This window comes from Brachyistius frenatus, unplaced genomic scaffold (assembly GCF_029030835.1).
Source record: "Brachyistius frenatus isolate BFR_SWC_R1_liver_20210118 unplaced genomic scaffold, ASM2903083v1 Contig_4, whole genome shotgun sequence".
NCBI lineage: Eukaryota > Metazoa > Chordata > Actinopteri > Embiotocidae > Brachyistius > Brachyistius frenatus.
Window position 1 is genome coordinate 6,929,584 of NW_027210603.1, and position 19,749 is coordinate 6,949,332.

At 41.3% G+C, this 19,749-nt stretch overlaps 1 protein-coding gene across 3 annotated transcripts; it reads left to right on the top strand.

The window, feature by feature from the left end:
* Positions 1–356: 356 nt before the first annotated feature.
* sfmbt1 (Scm like with four mbt domains 1) lies at positions 357–19,654 on the top strand. 3 transcript variants are annotated; one of them, XM_069713004.1, is made up of 21 exons: positions 357–556; positions 5,521–5,578; positions 5,674–5,768; positions 6,439–6,682; positions 8,079–8,167; positions 9,063–9,315; positions 10,061–10,158; positions 10,351–10,452; positions 10,743–10,902; positions 11,017–11,099; positions 11,843–11,969; positions 13,141–13,254; positions 13,416–13,458; positions 13,570–13,634; positions 13,747–13,886; positions 15,261–15,370; positions 15,804–15,979; positions 16,703–16,881; positions 16,975–17,199; positions 17,569–17,697; positions 17,881–19,654. In XM_069713004.1, exons 2-21 carry the CDS (start codon positions 5,554–5,556, stop codon positions 18,019–18,021), a joined length of 2,598 nt encoding a protein of 865 aa, XP_069569105.1. In that variant the 5' UTR covers positions 357–556; positions 5,521–5,553; the 3' UTR covers positions 18,022–19,654. The 3 variants fall into 3 exon arrangements, with proteins under 3 accessions (XP_069569105.1, XP_069569086.1, XP_069569095.1); XM_069712985.1 differs by having other exon boundaries at positions 358–556; positions 13,567–13,634; XM_069712994.1 differs by lacking the exon at positions 357–556 and adding an exon at positions 1,392–1,667 and having other exon boundaries at positions 13,567–13,634.
* The last annotated feature ends 95 nt before the right edge of the window (positions 19,655–19,749 follow it).

The following is a 19,749-nucleotide window of genomic DNA, read 5'->3' on the forward strand; positions in this document are numbered from 1 at the left end:
GGGGATAAAACGTGTGATCGGGCTTACCCTCTCTGTTTCTACGAATCATTGAAAGCGGAAACCATTCCGATTTTTTTGTTGTTTTTTATTATTTTTTAAATTTGCCTTTTTCTTTTGTGTGTGCGCTACATGTTTTACTCCGGTTGTGTTATATTTTATTGTGTATGTGTGTGTGTGTGTGTGTGTGTGTGTGAAGATGGAAGTCGGTGTGATGCAGCCAGGCTCAGAGGCATATAGGCGGCAGAACATGCGCAGTGGCCGTTTGTGCCATATTGGAATGAGGTCGTGAACGAGAAGTGCGTCAAGCTCACGAGACGCTGCTAGAGGGACACCGGAAGTACGGGGGTTTAACCCTCAACGAAAACAACACACACACACAAAAAGCTCCCGCTTTGTGGCTGTTGTGACGGTTTCAAAGCTGCCTGTGACGGGCGTCTTATTTTGAAATACCGAGCAGAGGCGCTGGTTGTTCATTCCCGCTAGTTTAACGTTACTGCGAGCGAGCAGGCGGAGAGGAACGGCATCTAAAAAACCGACTTGGAAAAACTATTTAACGGTAAGGAGAGCATTTTGAGACTAAATATTCACATGCTCTGTGTTGTTTGTTACGCATCCCTGACGGTGTTTTGCACCGTAGTGGCGCACTCGTCTTTTTTCCCGTCTCTCAAAAAGACGAGTCGGCTTCGGTCGAGTGTAAAGCGCCCTTATTGCTCGTCAGCCTGCTCTTATTGCTCAAGCCGTGACGTTCAGTAACTTGACTCGGACACAGGCGATCTTACCATGTGTCCCGGGAGTCCCTCACGGCCGTTACACGCCCCGGGTGTGGGGGGTAGAAGGGGGGGAGGAGGAGAGTCGCGTTTGAAATGACTAGAAAGACGTCTGATGATTTTGTGAACCGGTGTGTGTCACGTTGTGCCCAGTGTGAAAGTTAGACCGTCGGTCTCTCTCTGCAAAGCCATCGATGGCCCATCTCTGCTGCTGAACGCCGCTGCGGTTCGTCTCGACAAGCGGCGCAGTCTTAAGCTAGTTACAGTTTCGGGGTTGTGTGGAGATCCCCCGGTGAATTGACCCTGAATAACCAGCTATATTTCTAATGTCGAAGTCTTACATAATGAAGGTTGCACGACCTCATCGGATTTGTCTTTCTGTGTAGTCATCACTAAACAGGCTAAAGAAACTCACTGCCGTTTTCTTTGATAAACGACATGATGCTCGCCAGCTTTTCATTTATCTTCTTCTTTTTTTTTTAAACATTTATTTTCCATGCTGAATTGAATGCTGCACATTATTCTGCCGTCCCTTAACTTCCCCATTGTGCAACTTGAGTGATCTGCTGGCAGCGCTGCTCCGGTTGACGTGCCGCTATGCAATGGCAACCAGCAGCATTGCTTTAACTCAATGGAGCAATTTTGAATGAAAAAGCTGTTATTTGTGTGTGTTGTGGAGCGGGAACGTCCTGTGTGGTGTGAAGTTGGAGCAGGTTGGGCAGAAATGGTGGATCACCATCCACTAAGCAGACCGGCTCTTTGCTGTTGGGCTGTAGTGCAACCCTTTGTCACCAACCATGATGTCCTGATGAATGATGTTGGGGTGTTAAAGTTATTTGAGTCGCCTTGGAAGATGTAAGCTGTAGTCTGTTTTTCAGACCTGATGGGAACAACCTCGAGGTAGGCTATGTTCATTTTTAAGAGTCACATAGTTTGAACAACAGCTGGGCATTGATCAGTTATTATGGGGCATCGTCTTAGATTTTGGATATCATGACATCATCATATGACATACGTTTCCTGATTTTAAGATTGCATTACAGTACAGTGATGCAATTCTATGAACTTACCAGACTGTTCTAGCTTTTCCACTATTTCTTCCCATTATACGCACTTCGTCATTATATCCACATTACTGAATATTTATTGAAAATCTCATTGTGTAAATATTTTGTGAAACCACCAATAGTCATCCCAGTATTTGTGTCTCGATATTAATATTGAGGAATTTTGTAAAAAAAAAAGAAATATATATATATATATATATATATATATATATATATATATATATATATATATAGGCTACTGTGACTGAATTTTTCCCATATCACCCAGTTCTCGATGAAACCAACTTCAGCTTTATTTACCTGCTCTTTAAAAGGCCATTTCATACAAATTACAAAAAATTGTACAGTATTTTCTCACTTTGACCCAGGAATCAGATGGCTGTGGCATTATGGCACCAGGAGACATAAGATTTCTACCACCATCGAAGTACGCAAGAGAAGAGTGGAATTTTGTTTGTGATGCTAACAGCAGCACAAAAAGAGAGAAAAAAAAAAAACACATCTGAAATACCGAACAGCAACACATAGTGTCCCTGTTAAATAAGATTGGATGTTACATTTTTTTTAATTGGAACTACCTTACAGCTAATATTGTATCAATGCACGCATGCCAAACATCTGTATTTTATTATATAAATAAATAAATGGACTTGTCAGCTAACTGCAACGTTTAGAGCAGGTTTTGATGACGCCGTTGGTCAGTCTGTCTGCTCGGCAGTCACATTTTGCTGCAATAAAAATGACTAAAGTGAGACAAAACAGACTGTAAAGTATATTTTATCAAATAAAACAGATGTTGACAAAAGTTTTCCGTTCGGGACATAATATGCAATTAAAAAGTGTTAATAAATCGCAATATATATTGTCGCAACACTCAGCATATTACAAAATGTTTAAAATCGCATCAATATCTTATCATGACTTAAAGGTCCCCTGTGGGGTTTTCTTGTAAATAAACAAATGTTATGTTTTCATTCACTATTTTTCTCTCAATGTATTGTGCATTTCTTTGCCAAGGAAACAATTTCAAAGCCCAGTTTTTTGCATGAAAAGTGCAAGAACTAGATTTCCTTCTCCAACTGGGAGCCACATAAACAAGCTGTGAGCACAAATTTGATGTATTATCACCTATCATCAATTATGGTCGCTTTAAATGTCCTAATACATTCTTAGCTGGCATTGTTCTCTTTCACTGCCTCAGCACAGATAATATCTGTTTGTTGTTGCGATACCTCTGCAAACTACCAGCATGATTGTGTGTTGTTTACTTGCATGTCAAACAAACAAATCAGGACAAAAACATACAGCGTGGCTCAAAAGCGCTTCTAATAATCAAATCCTCCACTGGGTACCTTTAAGTATCCTGATAATATTGTATTGTGGGGCCTCTGGTGATTCTCTCTCCTGGTGAAGGCACAAAAACTACCTGCAGAATTCAACAGCACTACAGGTGCAAAATTCACATCATACTTCATTATATCAAAAACATGCAAATGATAAGTAAAAAGAAAGGTTTTGGGTTTTGTAAATGTTGCAGTGTAGACACTAACAGGAGAACTAATAACTAACCAACATCCTACCTTTTATTTTCACTCCACTGCTGCTTAGAATGTAAAGTCCTCCACGGGTGATTAGCTGATGCCATTTAATAATGTTTGGGGAAATGTTTCAAAGCTAATATTGTTTTTATTGAAAGTTGAGTTTGTTTTTGCGTTCTGGAGAACCCGTGCTGTGTGGGAATGTGCATTTTGTCACATTGCACTTCCCACCCAGAGCCTTCAGATGTCCAGAAAGGCTTTTCTAGAAATACTCAGTAGCATGCTAAGTGCTGATGAGACTATTTTTCACTAAGTGCCTGTAAAGGGGACGTAACGTGCATCTCGGTTGTCTTGTGTGTGTGTGTGTGTGTGTGTGTGTGTGTGTGTGTGTGTGTGTGTGTGTGTGTGTGTGTGTGTGTGTGTGTGTGTGTGTGTGTGTGTGTGTGTGTGTGTGTGTTTTGCAGGGGTTGTGTGCACATTTGGCCCTTTCTCTTTCAGGTTCAGTCAGAGTCACGGCTGGTACAGGAAGGTTCAGGCAGCTTGCTGCTAGCTGTGGTCCACAAAGACCATTTACTGTATGAAACAGGGGAAGTTGCTTTTCTTCCTGTCTGCCTGTTCAAACCGAGGCTGTGCTGCTCTACGCAGAGTAGTGCTGCAGAAAGCTACACCTCATGCAGTCAAATAAGTCCGAGCAGATGATGAAAGCTTTATTTGGACATTGACAAAGATCAGAAGGATTGCAGTCACACAAGTCAAACACAGACTGTGGTTGAAACATTTGAGAATGGCTGATTATGTTTTTTCTTGTTTGGATTACATCTATATTATACTACTATTCTAACTATATTTCCTTAGACACAACATAGAAAAGCTATAAAAATCGATTTCGAGGAAGTTTGTTGGTCGTGCAAAACATAATCAATTGATAAAGGATCAAATATGTTAGCTCAGCATCAGCAGTTAGAACATAGCTTCTTAACTTAGGGTCTGTATTTCTACTCCCATGTGCGCTGCTCTTTTTTCTCTCTCTTGTGTCAGGAGTGTGACCCTCCGGGACAATGAGACCCTCTGGTGTGTGTGTGTGTTTGCGTCAGAGGGAGGGGGAGAAAGACAGAGGGAGTCTGGGGCAGGGTCGAGGGTGAAAGCCGGCACTGATCCCAGCAGAGCACGGGGGTCGCAGTGGCAGTCCGGTTTGCCGGGAGGGGGTGGTTTCTGATGGCGGCCCTGGTTTTAATAGAGACGTCAGATGTGACAAAGACGGGCCTGACAGGGCGACTGAATGGAGCTGCAGTGACAGAGCGGCTACCCTCAGCATCCCATACAGCACCGCTCTCCGCCGCCGTCACGCCCAGCGCGCCCTTCTTTCTCATTCATGCCAACCTCTCTTGTTGTATTAACTTATTTCATCTGCTTTTCACAATGCTGTGGGTCAGCTTCATGTGTCAAAGCTTGATGTGTGGACGTCCACATTCACGTCAAGGCACTGTTTGAGATCTTCACATCGGGGCAGGAAAAGGCGTTTAATTTAAAAGAGAAGTTTCACGGATAAAAGTGCGGCTGTTTGAGATTGGCACAGTTTCATGTGTTTTCCAGCTTCCACATACCATCTGGTGTGTTGCTTAGGTGGTAAGTCCAGGACCAGATAGAAGCACTTTCAATGTCAGTGTTATAACTTTATTCAAGATTTGGCAGCTCTATTATCAAAACCCAACTGGCCTTGGTTTTTAAAATGGCCAAGGGATATAAAAAAAAAAAAAGAAAGAAAAAAAAAGCAAATTCATTAGTTTTTTTGCCTTGAAGCAGAGTTTGCAAATTACAGCGGTTGAATTGAACTTGTTGTTTGCTGATATGTGTCAGATTCTGTATAGTATGATGTACTTGTAGGTGTGGCATCAGCCTTGATCACTGTTTCCAGCTCTTTGTGTTTACGGCTCATGGAGTTTAGCATGTGCATCGCCGATATGACGTGGCGATGGACAGTGATTTGATGAAGTGTAGGCACAGAAATAGTGTGCTACTGTGAGGAGGGTGGTTAACTGCAATCCTTTCATTTCTGTGTTTTCTCCTCTTTGTCGCCAGGGTTTTTGGACCAGTGCTTGTTCGTTTTCTCTCGCTTGATAATAATCCTCCTCCTCTGTTCCTTCTCAGAGCTCTTAGTCTTGGCCTTGAGGGGGCAACAGCATGAGTCAGGAGACACTGGAGTCTGGTAAGAACTACTCTGAGAGCAACTGAGCGAAGTGAGTTCGATAAATTGTTGGAAAGCCGCTTGGAAAAAGAAAAATGTGTTTGTGTGTATTCCAGATGGAGACTCTGCTCAGGATGTGTCTGATTTTAACTGGGATGATTACCTGGAGGAGACCGAAGCCGTGGCTGTGCCCCATCACGGCTTCAAACATGTGGGTGCTGACAACTTTCACAACTAACACACACATCTCTTGATAAGCTTGTTTTTGTTTGTTTTAAGATCATTCCAGGTAGGTGTAAAGTAAAATGACAGGAAATGTGGGGAAATAGAGCGTAAGAATGACATGCTGTCAGTATACACTCCCGACAGCAGTGGCAACCAGGGTTGTTTGTGGTATGTGCCCTCACCATTCGGCTACCGGGCCACCCCCTGGATAAGCTTGTACAAGCTATTTATAATCAATTACTAATCTTCTTTGCAAAGCCTTCACTAAGTTTCTAGTGACTCCTGGTTAGTTTCAAACTATGTATTAAATCTGTAAACATGATAAATGAATGGAACGTGTCAGCTGATAAAGTTCGAAGTCATTTGTTAATCAGGTCCTAAAACAGCTTTTGGAGCATCCAGTTGTAAACACACTGTAGCATCACCAGTTCTAATCTGGAAGTATAATACAACAGTACAAGATACTACAGGTGCAAATTGGCTGGTGGGTTTATTTGATAGAAAAGCCAGTTGAATAAAAGTCTAATATTTTATGTGCTTTTGTGCGTTGTTTTTTTGTAACCAGCTGCAGAGCACAAATTAAAATAGAGTTCTCAGTAAACTTTTTAATAGAGTTACTGATCCCATGTCTCCTCGGCCTTCTGCCCCTGTCTCAGGTGGACCAGGGCCTGCAGACAGGACTGACTCCAGGCATGAAGCTGGAGGTATGCGTGCGCTCGGAGGCCAACAACCCTTACTGGGTGGCCAACATCATCACCACATGTGGCCAGCTGCTGCTGCTACGCTACGAGGGATCCCAGGAGGACCGCCGTGCCGACTTCTGGTGTGACATCATGACGGCAGACCTCCACCCTCTGGGCTGGAGCCGGCAGCATGGCAAGAGCATGAGGCCGCCTGAAGGTGAGGCATGGCCGGGGTTTATATGGTGTTTTTTGAGTAGTGGAAGGTGTAGTTAGGGCTGATTGAACATAAAAGTCCTGACTTATGTGCAAAGAATCAACTGGGTAAAGTTAAAAATGTTTATCAAATATTTATTTGCATTTTTGTTGTTCTATCAGTTTCCTTTTTTCAGTTTAGACATCTATTTTATTTTTGGTGGGAATTTTAGTAATTACATGAGTGATTTAGGGACAGATGCTGGGGTTGAACAGTCTCTGCAGTGGTGAGGACACTCGGCTTTTTGTACCTTGAACGTCATCAAAATGAAATTTATCGGTGGAACTCATCTTGATCTTAATTGCACTTTTGTTCAGCAGCCAGATGAATGAATATTTCGGTTCTCCTGATATGCTGCTGCCACAGTTGCCTACAGGTGAAACACTTGGGTTTCCCTTCTGATGTTCTAATTTCATAAAGACTGGTCTTTAACCTCCTAAATTCACTCACACTACTCCGCTCCCTTCACTGGTTACCAGTAGCTGCCTGCATCCGTTTCAAAACATTGGTACTTGCGTACCGTGCTGTGAACAGATCGGGTCCAGTCTACATCCAGGACATGGTCCAACCTTACATCCCAGCCCGCTCCCTCCACTCTGCTTCTACCAATCGGCTTGTTGTTCCCTCACTGAGCTAAACAGTCTACAAAATCACGACTATTTGCTGTCCTGGCTCCTAAATGGTGGAATGAGCTCCCCACCGCCATCAGGACAGCAGACAGTCTGTACATCTTCCACCGCAAACTAAAAACACACCTCTTCCGACTTTACCTTGAATAGTAGCACTTAAAATGGCACTTACTGATGGCACTTTGAAGTTTGGCTATCTTGACGAAAATTGTACTTTCTTGATTGTTGTTGTTCTGAATTTGTACCCTCATGGTTGAAATGTACTTATTGTAAGTCGCTTTGGATAAAAGCATCAGCTAAATGAAATGTAATGTAATGTAATGTAATAAAAGATAGTTTTGTCTAAAAATGAGTAATTTATGTGATGAAGCCATTTTACTGTTTTTCTTGTGTATATTTTGAATTAATGATGACCTAATTATCACCCAGATACCTGTCTGTATGTTAACTTGTTGGAAAAGGTATTACAAAAAAATACTAGAGTAACTTAAATTCTTCACTTGCCTTTTCAGGATGTGGTAGATGACACAAATCCAAGTAGTTCCTAGATTGAAAGTCTTATTAGACAAGGTAATCTGTCATCTTGGATGAATTCCTGTAGTTTTTCTAATTTTATCGCAGATGCTATGATTTAAGGTGACTGATCGACAAAAGACAGCATGGGGTGTGTGGTCCGCAGGATCACCTGGTTGTTTGCCTCATGAACTTACACTATGAATCATCCACCTCAGGTGTGCGTGAGAAGCATCAGGACTGGGAGGCTCTGCTGGAAAAGGCCTTGGCTGAGGAGTGCAGCGCGCCTGCCAACCTACTGGAATTGGTAAGGCAGGGGAGCAGAGCAGCTGTCCTTCTTAGAAGCTACTCACACCCAGGGTGGGGCATTAGCTTTTTCTCTGTCCATGCCAAGAACATTCTCCTCTATCAGTGTAGATCTGGTTAATTTGACAATTTTAAAAACAAATAATGCACTAAGTTAAGCTGTCAAGGCTCTCACAATAAAGTCAGACTCTCCCCTTTATTTTTTAAGTGGCGAGGCAACTTCGGTAAATACAACTGACATAAGAAAAACACCAGGCTGACACTTAGTACCCTCAGGTGATCAGAATTTCTGCAGTCTTGACACACACACATGCAGTGCAGCTGTTTTGTCTTAATGTTGTTTGCTACTAATTTTGACTGTCCCTGGAGAGTAGATTTTAATCTCTAAGCACTTGCTGTGTTTTTTAAGACCATTTTTAAAATGGGGAAGAGAAAGGGTAAAAACCTCACGCTTTAAATGTCCATTGGAAAAAAATCGCAACTGAAACCGAATACGATTTATTTGTATCTATTATAATAAAGTCTGGCATGTGTACCCTACATAAAATCTCAAGCCTACAACAGTCAGGGCTCTGGGCTTTTGTTTACATCACCAAGATGGTGCCGCTGAAAGCAAATTCGCTGTAGGAACAGCCTGTGAAATTCTTCAGTGCCATTAGTTAGCTTTCAGTCACTGTGTTTCAGTTCTGCCACTTAGTCATGCAGCGCATTCTCTCCACTACAAATTCCTCTCCTTGCCTAGGCGTGTGTGTGTGTGTGTGTGTGTGTGTGTGTGTGTGTGTGTGTGTGTGTGTGTGTGTGTGTGTGTGTGTGTGTGTGTGTGTGTGTGTGTGTGTGCGCGTGCGTGTGCGTGTGCGCTGTCCACTTCTCATTTACCACCTTTCACCCCCTTCCAGCCCCAGCGTGGTAGAGATCCAGTGGAGCTTCTGTGTGCAGGCTGCTACGTGGAGCTCCAGGACAGTGTTGACCCGGGGCTGGCCTGGGCTGCAGAGGTGGAGGAGAACGTCGGAGGAAGGCTGAAGCTGCGCCTGGTAGGCACCGAGGGCCTCCCAGACACACCCGCAACTCTCTGGCTCTTTTATCTCCACCCACGCCTACACCCACCCGGCTGGGCCAAAGAGCACGGCTGCACCCTCAGGCCTCCTTCAGGTCAGCGACACTGACACGGGTCAGGTTTTATATTTAGAAGAAAGGAAAATGTATTTCTAAATGTTTAGCTTTACTGCCAAAGCAGGCATGAGTAATTGTGTAGATGGAAGGAGAGGAGAAGAAGAATTCACATGGATGTGTGTTTAATTATCATTCATATTGAAACCCTGCATCAAAAGAATAAATGTTTTATTACTATTCATAATTAGAAAAATAACGGTTTGTCACATGATTTTTTTTATCACGATATTTAAAAAAAAAAAAAACTCGTACTAATAAGGGACAAGACACTAATATGCAAAGTAAGATGGTATCCCACTCTACCTTGAAATTACATTTCCATGCAGGATTAGATAGATCATTGTTTTCAGGACTACAATCTGCCAACACTCTACAACTGAATAAAGTGTTTTAATATGTAAGATGTAAGAAGCACCAGAGGCTGTAGCTCTCTCCTGACACAGCTGATTTACCCTCTGTTACCACTGCAGCCTTATTGATATTTAATACCATGCTTTTATTGTTAAAATGTAGTTTTTATACACTGTGCTTTTGAACGTTAATAACAGCTTTTGTTTTGCTTGTTGACCTTTCTGGAATGACTAGACCAAAGAACAAGCTAACATACAGGCTTTGTTTTGTACAGGCATATAGGGTCAGTTATTCAAATAACAAAGCATGGCCTTGCTAATTAAACAAGGTTTGTCTCTTCAGCAGCTGATTTATGTGTATGCGTTTGTTTCAGACCTGATAGCGCTGCGGACTGATAAAGAGTGGGAGGAAGTGAGACAGAGAATCAGTGACCTGCCTCAGGATGAAGCTCTGACTGCAGAGTTCACTAAGGTATTGTCAACAAAGCTCTTAATTGCTCTTCCTGATATAAATGCCTCTGTTTATTTATCATTTAAGGTTTGTTAATTAGGCATTAGACAAAGAGTTGGGAGACACACTCCTGCAAACTGGGTGCTGTAACATTTATAAGAGTTGGGCTTTTGAATATGACTCTGCATACATGTGTGTGGTTGTTTGTTTCAGGATCAGCCTGCTATTGCTACTCATTGTTTTAAGGAAGGGATGAAACTGGAGGCTGTTGACCCTGCTGCTCCGATTTCCATCAGGCCCGGCACTGTCACCAAGGTAACAGACTTTCTGCTGCAATTGTTTTCTCTTGTTTGCTGTTTATTTGCTTTAATTGTTAATATTTTCTACGTTTATTACCAATCTATCTTCACTGAGTTGATGTTGTTGCTGAAAATGATCACCTCACAGGCTCAAACAAACGGAATCTGTTTTGAAAGTTTTGTGGGTTTTTTAGCCACACGGCCCAGCAGATATTCTGCTTGGAGAAACAAAGCAGTTGGTGAAAACTTTACAGCTGTCATTTGACAATGTCTGGGTGTCTCAAAATGACTTCCTGTACACTTCAGGTATTCAACGAGCAGTACTTCCTGGTGACAATGGACGACCTCTGTGGTATTGAGGAGTCAGAGGGTGCTGGTCGTTCCTTCCTGTGTCACAGAGAAAGTCCGGGGATCTTCCCTGCTCAGTGGAGCCTCAAAAATGGGCTCCCGCTCAGCCCCCCACCAGGTTTGCTCTGCCACATACCCCTTTATAACAACTTAATATCAGAAAGTAAATAATTAGATCCTTCATGCTGCCTTTCCTTCCCTCTTTTCTTTGTCTTGATTTAATCACTTTCAGGATACCAGGGGCCAGACTTTGACTGGGCAGATTACCTGAAACAGTGTGAAGCCGAGGCTGCTCCTGAGCATTCGTTCCCAACTGTAAGTCAACCTCCTTTTGAACATTTATCATGTAGAAACTCACCACCAGATTCTGGTGCCAGCAAAATATTTATTAAAATTAGTTTTTTGTACATTAACGTTGTCATGTTGCTCTGTGGTGAAAGATGTGTGGTATATTGCATCGGGCTTTTATGAATGAAATACATTTTCGACACTATTTGTGAGCTAAGACTCACTCCTGTTACTTACATTTCATCATCCAAGCAGCAATCGAGTCTATTGAAGAGATTTTTGTATTCAAATGAAATAACTTTTGTATAAAGGTGCAGCTTGTGTATAACTTTAATGCCATAGGCAGGACCAGATTATTTACAATTGCTTTTTAAGAAAAAAAAGACAGCTTAAACTTGACAGTATCCTTAAAATTGTAGCAGTCAAAAATGTGCAATACCAGTCTCATGCCCACTTCTTGTGTAAACAGCTTGACACATGGATTAGTCTTGTGCAATGAGAGGACCAGAGCTTTGCTTATATTTTGCTGTCCAATATCAAAATGTTTTCAAGGCAACATGCCTGTCATGGATAAAAAATATGATTTTCCCCTTGTGACTGACTCGTTAATTGAATTCCAGTGATGAAAACATGTGATGGGGTTGAAAGCAGGTGACCCACTGTGACTTTTCTCCCTTGTACCAGAGATTGAACATGTTGCGTTTTCATAATGGACAGATTTCACACAACAATCCTCCACTGTCAAACCTCTCTGTCTATTTACCTGCCAGGAGCAGTCTGACCACAGCTTCAAAGAGGCCATGAAACTAGAGGCTGTCAACCCACTGTCACCTGAGAACATTCACGTGGTAACAGTCACCAGGGTCAAAGGGCAATACATTTGGCTCAACCTCGAAGGTGAGATGGGGTACTGAAAGAATGTGTTTACTTTAGTCGAAGAAAGTAGATAATAATGAACTAGTATCATTACTGTGCAGTCCTAAAATACAATGGCATGCAGAAAATGAACCTAGTTGATCAGCTGCTTCTACTTCTTTCTTTGTTTTGAGAAGACAGGACTGAGACATAGACACAGATTACAGTATATCACACTACCTAATAAACATGATTACAGTTTTGGAGATTATACAGACTCCTAAAAAAAGAAAATTAGTGTCACACAGTTTAGACACCACATGTGTATATTTAAAGCACATAGTATGTGATTATTTAGAACATTGTATTCGTGACTAAATACTCAACAGGCAAAGTCACAGTTTGGAAAAAGAACATCACAGTCACAGTTTATTACACAATTTGATTGACAAATAGAAAACTGTCAATAAATGTGAGAGAGATGTCATGTGTAGTCAGAGAGCACGGACTACCACAAAGGTCAATAGTCCACTCTTCTGTAATATGCAAATATGCGTCTGCCTTGTTGAAGTGTTACATCTCAGCTGTTGTACCTGTTCTAGTTCCTCCTGATGAAATCATTGTCCCTGAGTGCTCCATAACAACTGAGTGCTGTATTAAGTTTGAGCAAATTGAGCAAAGGGGCAGCACGGTGGTGCAGTGGTTAGTATTGTCGCCTCACAGCAAAAAGGTTCCAGGTTCAAATCCGGTCCTGGGCCTTTCTGTGCGGAGTTTGCATGTTCTCCCTGTGCTTGCGTGGGTTCTCTTCGGGTTCTCCGGCTTCCTCCCATCATCCAAAAACATGCACCTCAGGTCAGGTTACCTGGCGCCGCGTTAGTGGCAGCCTGTTGCAGCAGCTCTCCCCCTAAGAGCCCCCCCGCTGTAGTGAAGAAATTTCCCCTCGGGGATTAATAGAGTACTATAAAAAAATAAATAATAAATTAAAAAAAGTTCTTATGTTTCACAGGATTACTGGATTGTGATGTGGAGTCGTCACATTTCTATCATTGCCTGTTTTGTCACTATTTAATTTAACCGCCATCTACTGGATTGATCTAAGAGGTTATTATGTTATTTCTATTTGCTCAGCTGAACTTGGCATCCATGCCAGTGTAAAAATTGAGTCTTCAGTATTGGCAGTTATTTTCTAATAGATGTGTGTGTGTTTTCACAGGTCTGAAGCAGCCCATGCCAGAACTAATAGTTCATGTGGAGTCCCTCGACATCTTCCCTGTCAGCTGGTGTGAGACAAACGGCTATCCACTCGTCCACCCCATCAAGCCCTCAGGTATATATGAGTCATCACAGTGGACTCTCATGCTGAATTAATGAGACTGTTACTAAAACACTGACAAACAGAATACAGTCTTTATTTTACCCTGACCTTAGAGTAAGTGGCTCGATCTAGTAGCGTGACTGTACACACATTAGTCTCTTCTTGTCTTCCAGTTGAGAAAGAAAGGAAGGTTGCTGTGGTGCAGCCTGAGAAACAGTGAGTATGAGTATGAGAGGAGAGAAAGCGTGCTGATTGGTTTATTGCCTCAAATGGATCAAATCCAACAGCCTTTCAACATCGGACTCAATTTTCATCACTTTACAGCAGAACTCCACCTAAGTCTTCATCACCTGACACTGTCAAGCAGCACATGGCAAACCAGTCTGAGACAGGTGAGTCCGTTTCGGGTTTTAGGATCCTAAACTATGGTATGTTTTGTCTACTGTTTGACTGTGTAAGTCTGTTTGTTCAATCATTTGTATCAAATTTTTCGAACACGTGCAGGGCAGGGGAACGGGAAATACTGCTGCCCCAAGATCTACTTCAACCACCGTTGTTTCTCAGGACCTTACCTTAACAAGGGACGCATCGCAGAGCTTCCCCAATTCATTGGCCCCGGAAATTGTGCCCTTGTGCTTAAAGAGGTGAGAAGGCTCGTTTAGCCTTTTACCTTATGAATAACATAACCCTTAAACAATTCAATTCAGCTTATTTATAGTGTAAAAACACCACGGAACATGGCCTGAGAACATTTTACAAGACTAAAAGCACCGACAATAAAATATAGGAAATACTGAACAAAAAACGCAACCACAAAGAGCAACCTCATTAAAATATCAATGTTTAAAAGTGTTCAACAAAGGAAGTTAGCTAAAAATGTCAATACCAATAAAATGTCAGTGTTAAAGAAAATGTTAAAACCACATGCAGTAGTGGCAAATGCCTGGAGAGCAGAGGGATGGTTCCCTCTTTTAGCCTGCCCTAATTGTAAGCTTTGTTTGAAAGGAACATTTTACGTTTAGTCTTTGAAGTAAAGAGTGTGTCAGTCTCCCAAACCCAGGCTGGGAGCTACTTCCTCAGGATATATCCCCTATATCCCCTGCCTCCCATTCTACTCATGGAAAACTCTTGGAACTGCAAGCGCACTGTTCTGTTGGGATGATTGGGTACTAAGAGATCTATGATATCAAATGGAGCTTGATTATTAAGGGCTTTGTATGTCAGGAGCAGACTTTTTAAATTCAATTCTCAATTTTGTGATAGGACAAACACAAATATGAAGGTGGACAGTGATAGGTTCAGCAAGATATTTTAGGTATGTTGCCGACATGAGTCTATTAATGGCGGTGCCAGTTAGTTTGTACCAAACTGAAATATCTCAATAATTACTGGACGGAAATGCTACTCATTGTCCTCAGCGGATGAACTGTAAACTCAGACAAATCCTTACCTCTCAATTTATTATAAAAACTAAATTTTGATTTGTCCAATACTTTGGTTTGTGAGCAAATACCTGAAAAACTAATGCTCATGTTTAGACATTTGTTTTAGTGCAAATTAGCAAATGTTCAGTATGCTGACATGCTAAACTAACCTGCTGAACATTTTAAACATTAAAAATGTTTAACATTATCATTTTAGCTTTGTCATTGTGAGCATGTCAGCATGCTCAAGTTAGCATTTAACTGAAAACACCACTGGGCCAAAGTTACACATCTGTTAGCATAACTTTGGCCCTCGTCTTATGATGTTCAAGTAGTCGTTGTTCCTTTTGGATATTTACTGAAAACAAATTAGATCATTGCTATCAGATAACCAATTGCACACTCTGTTGAAAAATGTAGAGGCCAGTAAAGGCTGCTAATACACCTAGATCAACATTTACACAACAGTAAGGACCTTCTTATCTCAAAGTGATTATGGGTCTTTGATGTTAAGACACAACACAGCGCTATTAAAGAATAAAGACCTAATCCTGTAACCTGTAGATGACCTGTAAGTGTTCCATTTCTATTCAGGTATTGACTCTGCTGATAAACTCTGCGTACAAGCCCAGCCGTGTGCTGAGAGAGCTGCAGCTGGACCAGGAGAGTCGCTGGCAAGGCAATGGAGAGACACTCAAAGCCAAGTGAGGAGAGACACCATTTAATCCTCTGCTCAAAATATTCAGCTCTTTAGAAAACCTGCAGGAATAGTACAAGTGTTCACAGCTGGCCTGTTTAAGGACTCATACAGAATTATAAATGCGCTTGAAACACAAATAGAAATGGATATCTGCACACGGCAACAAAACACAAGCCCTTGATGCTTCGTTGAAGCAAAGATTTAACCGACAGCTTCTGGCTTACTTCTCAGACACCTCGCTGGTCGTAGCAACCGTGTTGATCACACATGAATATAAAACAAAGCCTAAGTGAGTGTAGATGGTTAGATATATTTTGCTTTCTGTTTTTATAGGACTCCATTTTCTTTTCATCCTAGCATTTTGTGGAAATATTGTGATACATTAGATTTAATACTATTTGTTTCCCTGTTCAACATTGCTTTTCTTCAAATATCAGGTACAAGGGAAAGAGCTACCGGGCCACTGTGGAAATAGTCCGCACTGCAGACCGTGTGGCAGACTTCTGCAGGAAGACCTGCATTAAGTTAGAGTGCTGCCCGAACCTGTTTGGATCTCGCATGGTTCTGGAGCGCTGCTCAGAGAACTGCTCTGTCCTCACCAAGACCAAATACAGTAGGTGGTTTATAGAACTGTCAACAGTTTACTGAGACTTTAAATACTTTTTCAGATTATCTGTGATGGCTGTTTTCTTACCAAAATAGACAGTGATCATAACCTCCAATATTAGTTTTTCAAAGCTTAGAAATCGTTCTACTTGGTCGCCAGGTGTGACCTCATTTGTAAACATCAGTCATACTTGCTTTCATTTAGCACAAAGCTCATACATTTCTTCTTCCAGATGCCTTCAATTGTTTTGATTGCTCATGAATAGAAAAAAAATCTATAGTTATATTGAATACAAACATTCTGTGAAACAGTGTGATAGAGTTTTACAATTTGACTAATTGTAATAACCTTTGGCGGGCATTGAATAATCAGGCATGGCTCCTAGAAAATATGTCAGAATTGGCCTCTCTCATCTCGTGCATACGTATTTTGTCGGCACGATGTCACAAATTTGTTATGTTTACTTCAGCTTCACCGCAGTGTTAGAGTTAAGGAACTGATGCAATTTGATAGCAACAGACAAATATTACACTCTCTCTTTTTATCTTGCTTTCATATCAATCCAGGGCATGCTATACCTCCACAGATCTACTTTCACAACCTGCTTTTTCCAATAGATAATATAATAGAATATAAGGGTTAAAATCTGTTTCCATCCATCTTGGTAACAAAGTTTATAAGATAGGCCAGATGCAACATTCAACAATAGATTTATTGTCTTTTCCATAGCATATTACTATGGAAAGAAGAAGAGTAAACGTGTTGGCCGTCCACCTGGAGGCCATTCCAATCTGGAGGGTGGAGTGAAGAGAAAAGGACGAAGGAGGAAGAGGAGGAAGCAGCTCTTTGTCCATAAGAAGAGACGCTCTTCTGCCTCAGTGGACAACACACCTGCTGGGTCTCCACAGGTAGCAGACACGCATGCATTTTCCTCATCAAGCAGTATTTGAAATGATACTTGAATCTGTGTTAATGGACTGTTTTTTGTCTTTGGCTCACAGGGCAGTGGAGAGGAAGAAGATTTAGATGAGGATGACTCTCTGAGCGAAGACTCTGGCTCTGAGATGCAGGACGATCTCCAGGATGATTCTGAACAGTCGGTTGGGAAATCTCAGCCCACCACACCGTCCCCTTCCCCGCCGGCAACACCCAGGCCCACACGCAGACGCCGGAAACCGCGCTCACCCTCATTCTCTGATGACGAGAACCGACCTCCATCACCAAAGGTGATGAAAATTAACAAATAGAAAACGTTACCCCTTTGATCATATAGAACTACTTGCCTTTCCCTTAAATGTACATTTTAATGGCATTTTGAATAGTGTTTCTACTACATAACACTCTGTCTCAGTATCCTGCTTCAGGCAAATAGAATGCTCTCTAACTGCTGCTTCACTGTGACTTTTACTTGTTTTAATCAGCTTGTCAGGAAATCAACGGCACTTAAACAGCCAGTGTTTCTTTTATGAAATGTTAAGGTTTGATATACTTCTCAGCATCAAATGTAAGGGTTAATATAGGCTGAGAGCCTTTTCACTTTGGCACGGAGATTTGTCAGAGTCTCTATCTGACTCACCCTATCTGTGTGTTTACAGACGTCAAAGGCTGAGCCTCCTCAGAAGTTGTGTTTGGACACCAGCCCCCTGGAGTGGAGCGTTACTGATGTGGTTCGCTTCATCAGGACCACTGACTGTGCACCTCTTGCAAGGATTTTCTTGGATCAGGTAAGAAATACTCACAGGCTTAATGGCCATGACCATTCAAGGTGAGAGCTCACTCCACTCTACTGTAAAAATTACATTAAATATTTGTCTTGCAACCACAATCATTAGTCAAAATCTTAAACCGAAAAAAAAAAAAACTATGTCTAGAACCTGCAGCTTATATGAACTGGTATGTGTTTGTAGGAGATTGATGGACAGGCGCTGCTGCTGCTGAACCTCCCGACAGTGCAGGAGTGCATGGACCTGAAGCTGGGACCGGCCATCAAGCTCTGCCATCACATCGAGAGGGTCAAGCTGGCTTTTTATCAACAGTTTGCTACGTAGCTGATGGGGACAGAACATGGAACGCGATTGCATCCTGTTCTGTGTATTTTAATCCTGTGAAAAACAATATAATTTACCATTTTGACTTTTTTAACACTGGACATCCTTTAGAATCCTGCGTATACCACATCCTGTCGGACAAGTGTGGCTATAAGCAACATTTCTCAGTTCAGTGCACGTTGGGAAAGTCACAGAGGAAGACTAAAAGAGAGGAATTTAAGGCACTTTGATGACAGAATTAACAAATTTAAGTGTAAATGCCTTGATTAAATCCAGCACATTTTGATGCAAAATTTAGTCATCATTACAGAATTGCTTGTGATTTTAAAAAGGTTTGTTTCTGTCCATGATCTAATTAACACCTTTTGACTTGTGTCGTCTAGGTGCCTCAGAGTCTCCTCTTATGTTTTTCCTTAAGAATGACTGAGCATCGCTGCTACAACTCTGTCGGTCTGTCCGTTCATATAATTTCAAAGGGAACACCACTGAATCAAAGCTTTTTACGTATCATACTATGCCTGAGAATATTTGGTATACCTCTGCAAGTCAACATAACTGTCTGCTGAACTCAGAAATTAGGTGGACCCGCTTTCTACTTTTTTCTTAAGGGTAATTTTATTGAAAAGGTGTTCAATATTTTTGGTGCAGAAGACAGTGCAGTACAAAGTGAATATGACAGGCCACTTACATTTAAGCACTAGAAAAAGTGTTTTTCAGAAAATGTGCTTTTGACCATTGAAGCTCCAAGTTGTACCTTGAAATAACACAGTTGGATGTGTTGTGGTGTCTAGTTTTAGAAGACATCTCAAGGAGATCTTTCGGTCCATCAATTAAGAGGTAGTTGTTTCCTCAGATGTCAAACTAGTAATTGTATATAGTCAGCACTGATGCCAGCAGTAATATTAAACAAGAATATAATGATAATTTGGGATAACATAAATATCAAGATTATTTGGAAATGTTAGGCTGAAAGACTTCATATCAAATTTCAGTATGCATAAAAGGGGCCTTGATCTCAAGAGACCAAATTGCTTTCTTGTTCCAGTTTCTACGGTATTCAAGAACAGTTTAAAGTGAAAGGATTCTGTAATGCAAGCACAAGCAAAACTATGTACTGTATGATGGACTGCAGTTATGACAGTGCATGTTTGTATATAGTGTACATAATCAAAAATCTTGTAGTATAACAGGGTGATTTGAAAGAAAAAATATATTGAGTGATTAACTTTCTGCATAAACAATGTGTAAATTCCCAAACTATACAGTATATTTGCACAGAACATGCTTAAAGTTTCACACGATTAAATTGAATGCAGCTGCAGTTGGTCATTTGAGCCATTTAATATCAGTGAGTCATTTTAACAGTCAATGATAAATTGGCAGTTTTAAAGCAAGAGGATATTTTTTAATGCTTTTGTAGATCCGTTTTTCTCTGTTTACCAATCCATGTAGTGTGGTTTAGTGTGATGTGCTTCATTTTGTGACAAAAAAAACCCTACATGGTTCCTTTGTTTACTAATTTGCTTGTAATTTCCTCCGTTACCAAAGCAATGGAACCGACTATTCCTTATTGTTTAAGGATTATCACTTCTAATTTAAAGAGGACACTGCAATAAATAAAAAAAAAAATAAACGGGAAAAAAAAAAACGAAATTCAGATCACTCTTGTTTGTGCTACATTTCCCAGAATGCACTTTGCAGCTACGCGAGCGTCACATGACTCAACGT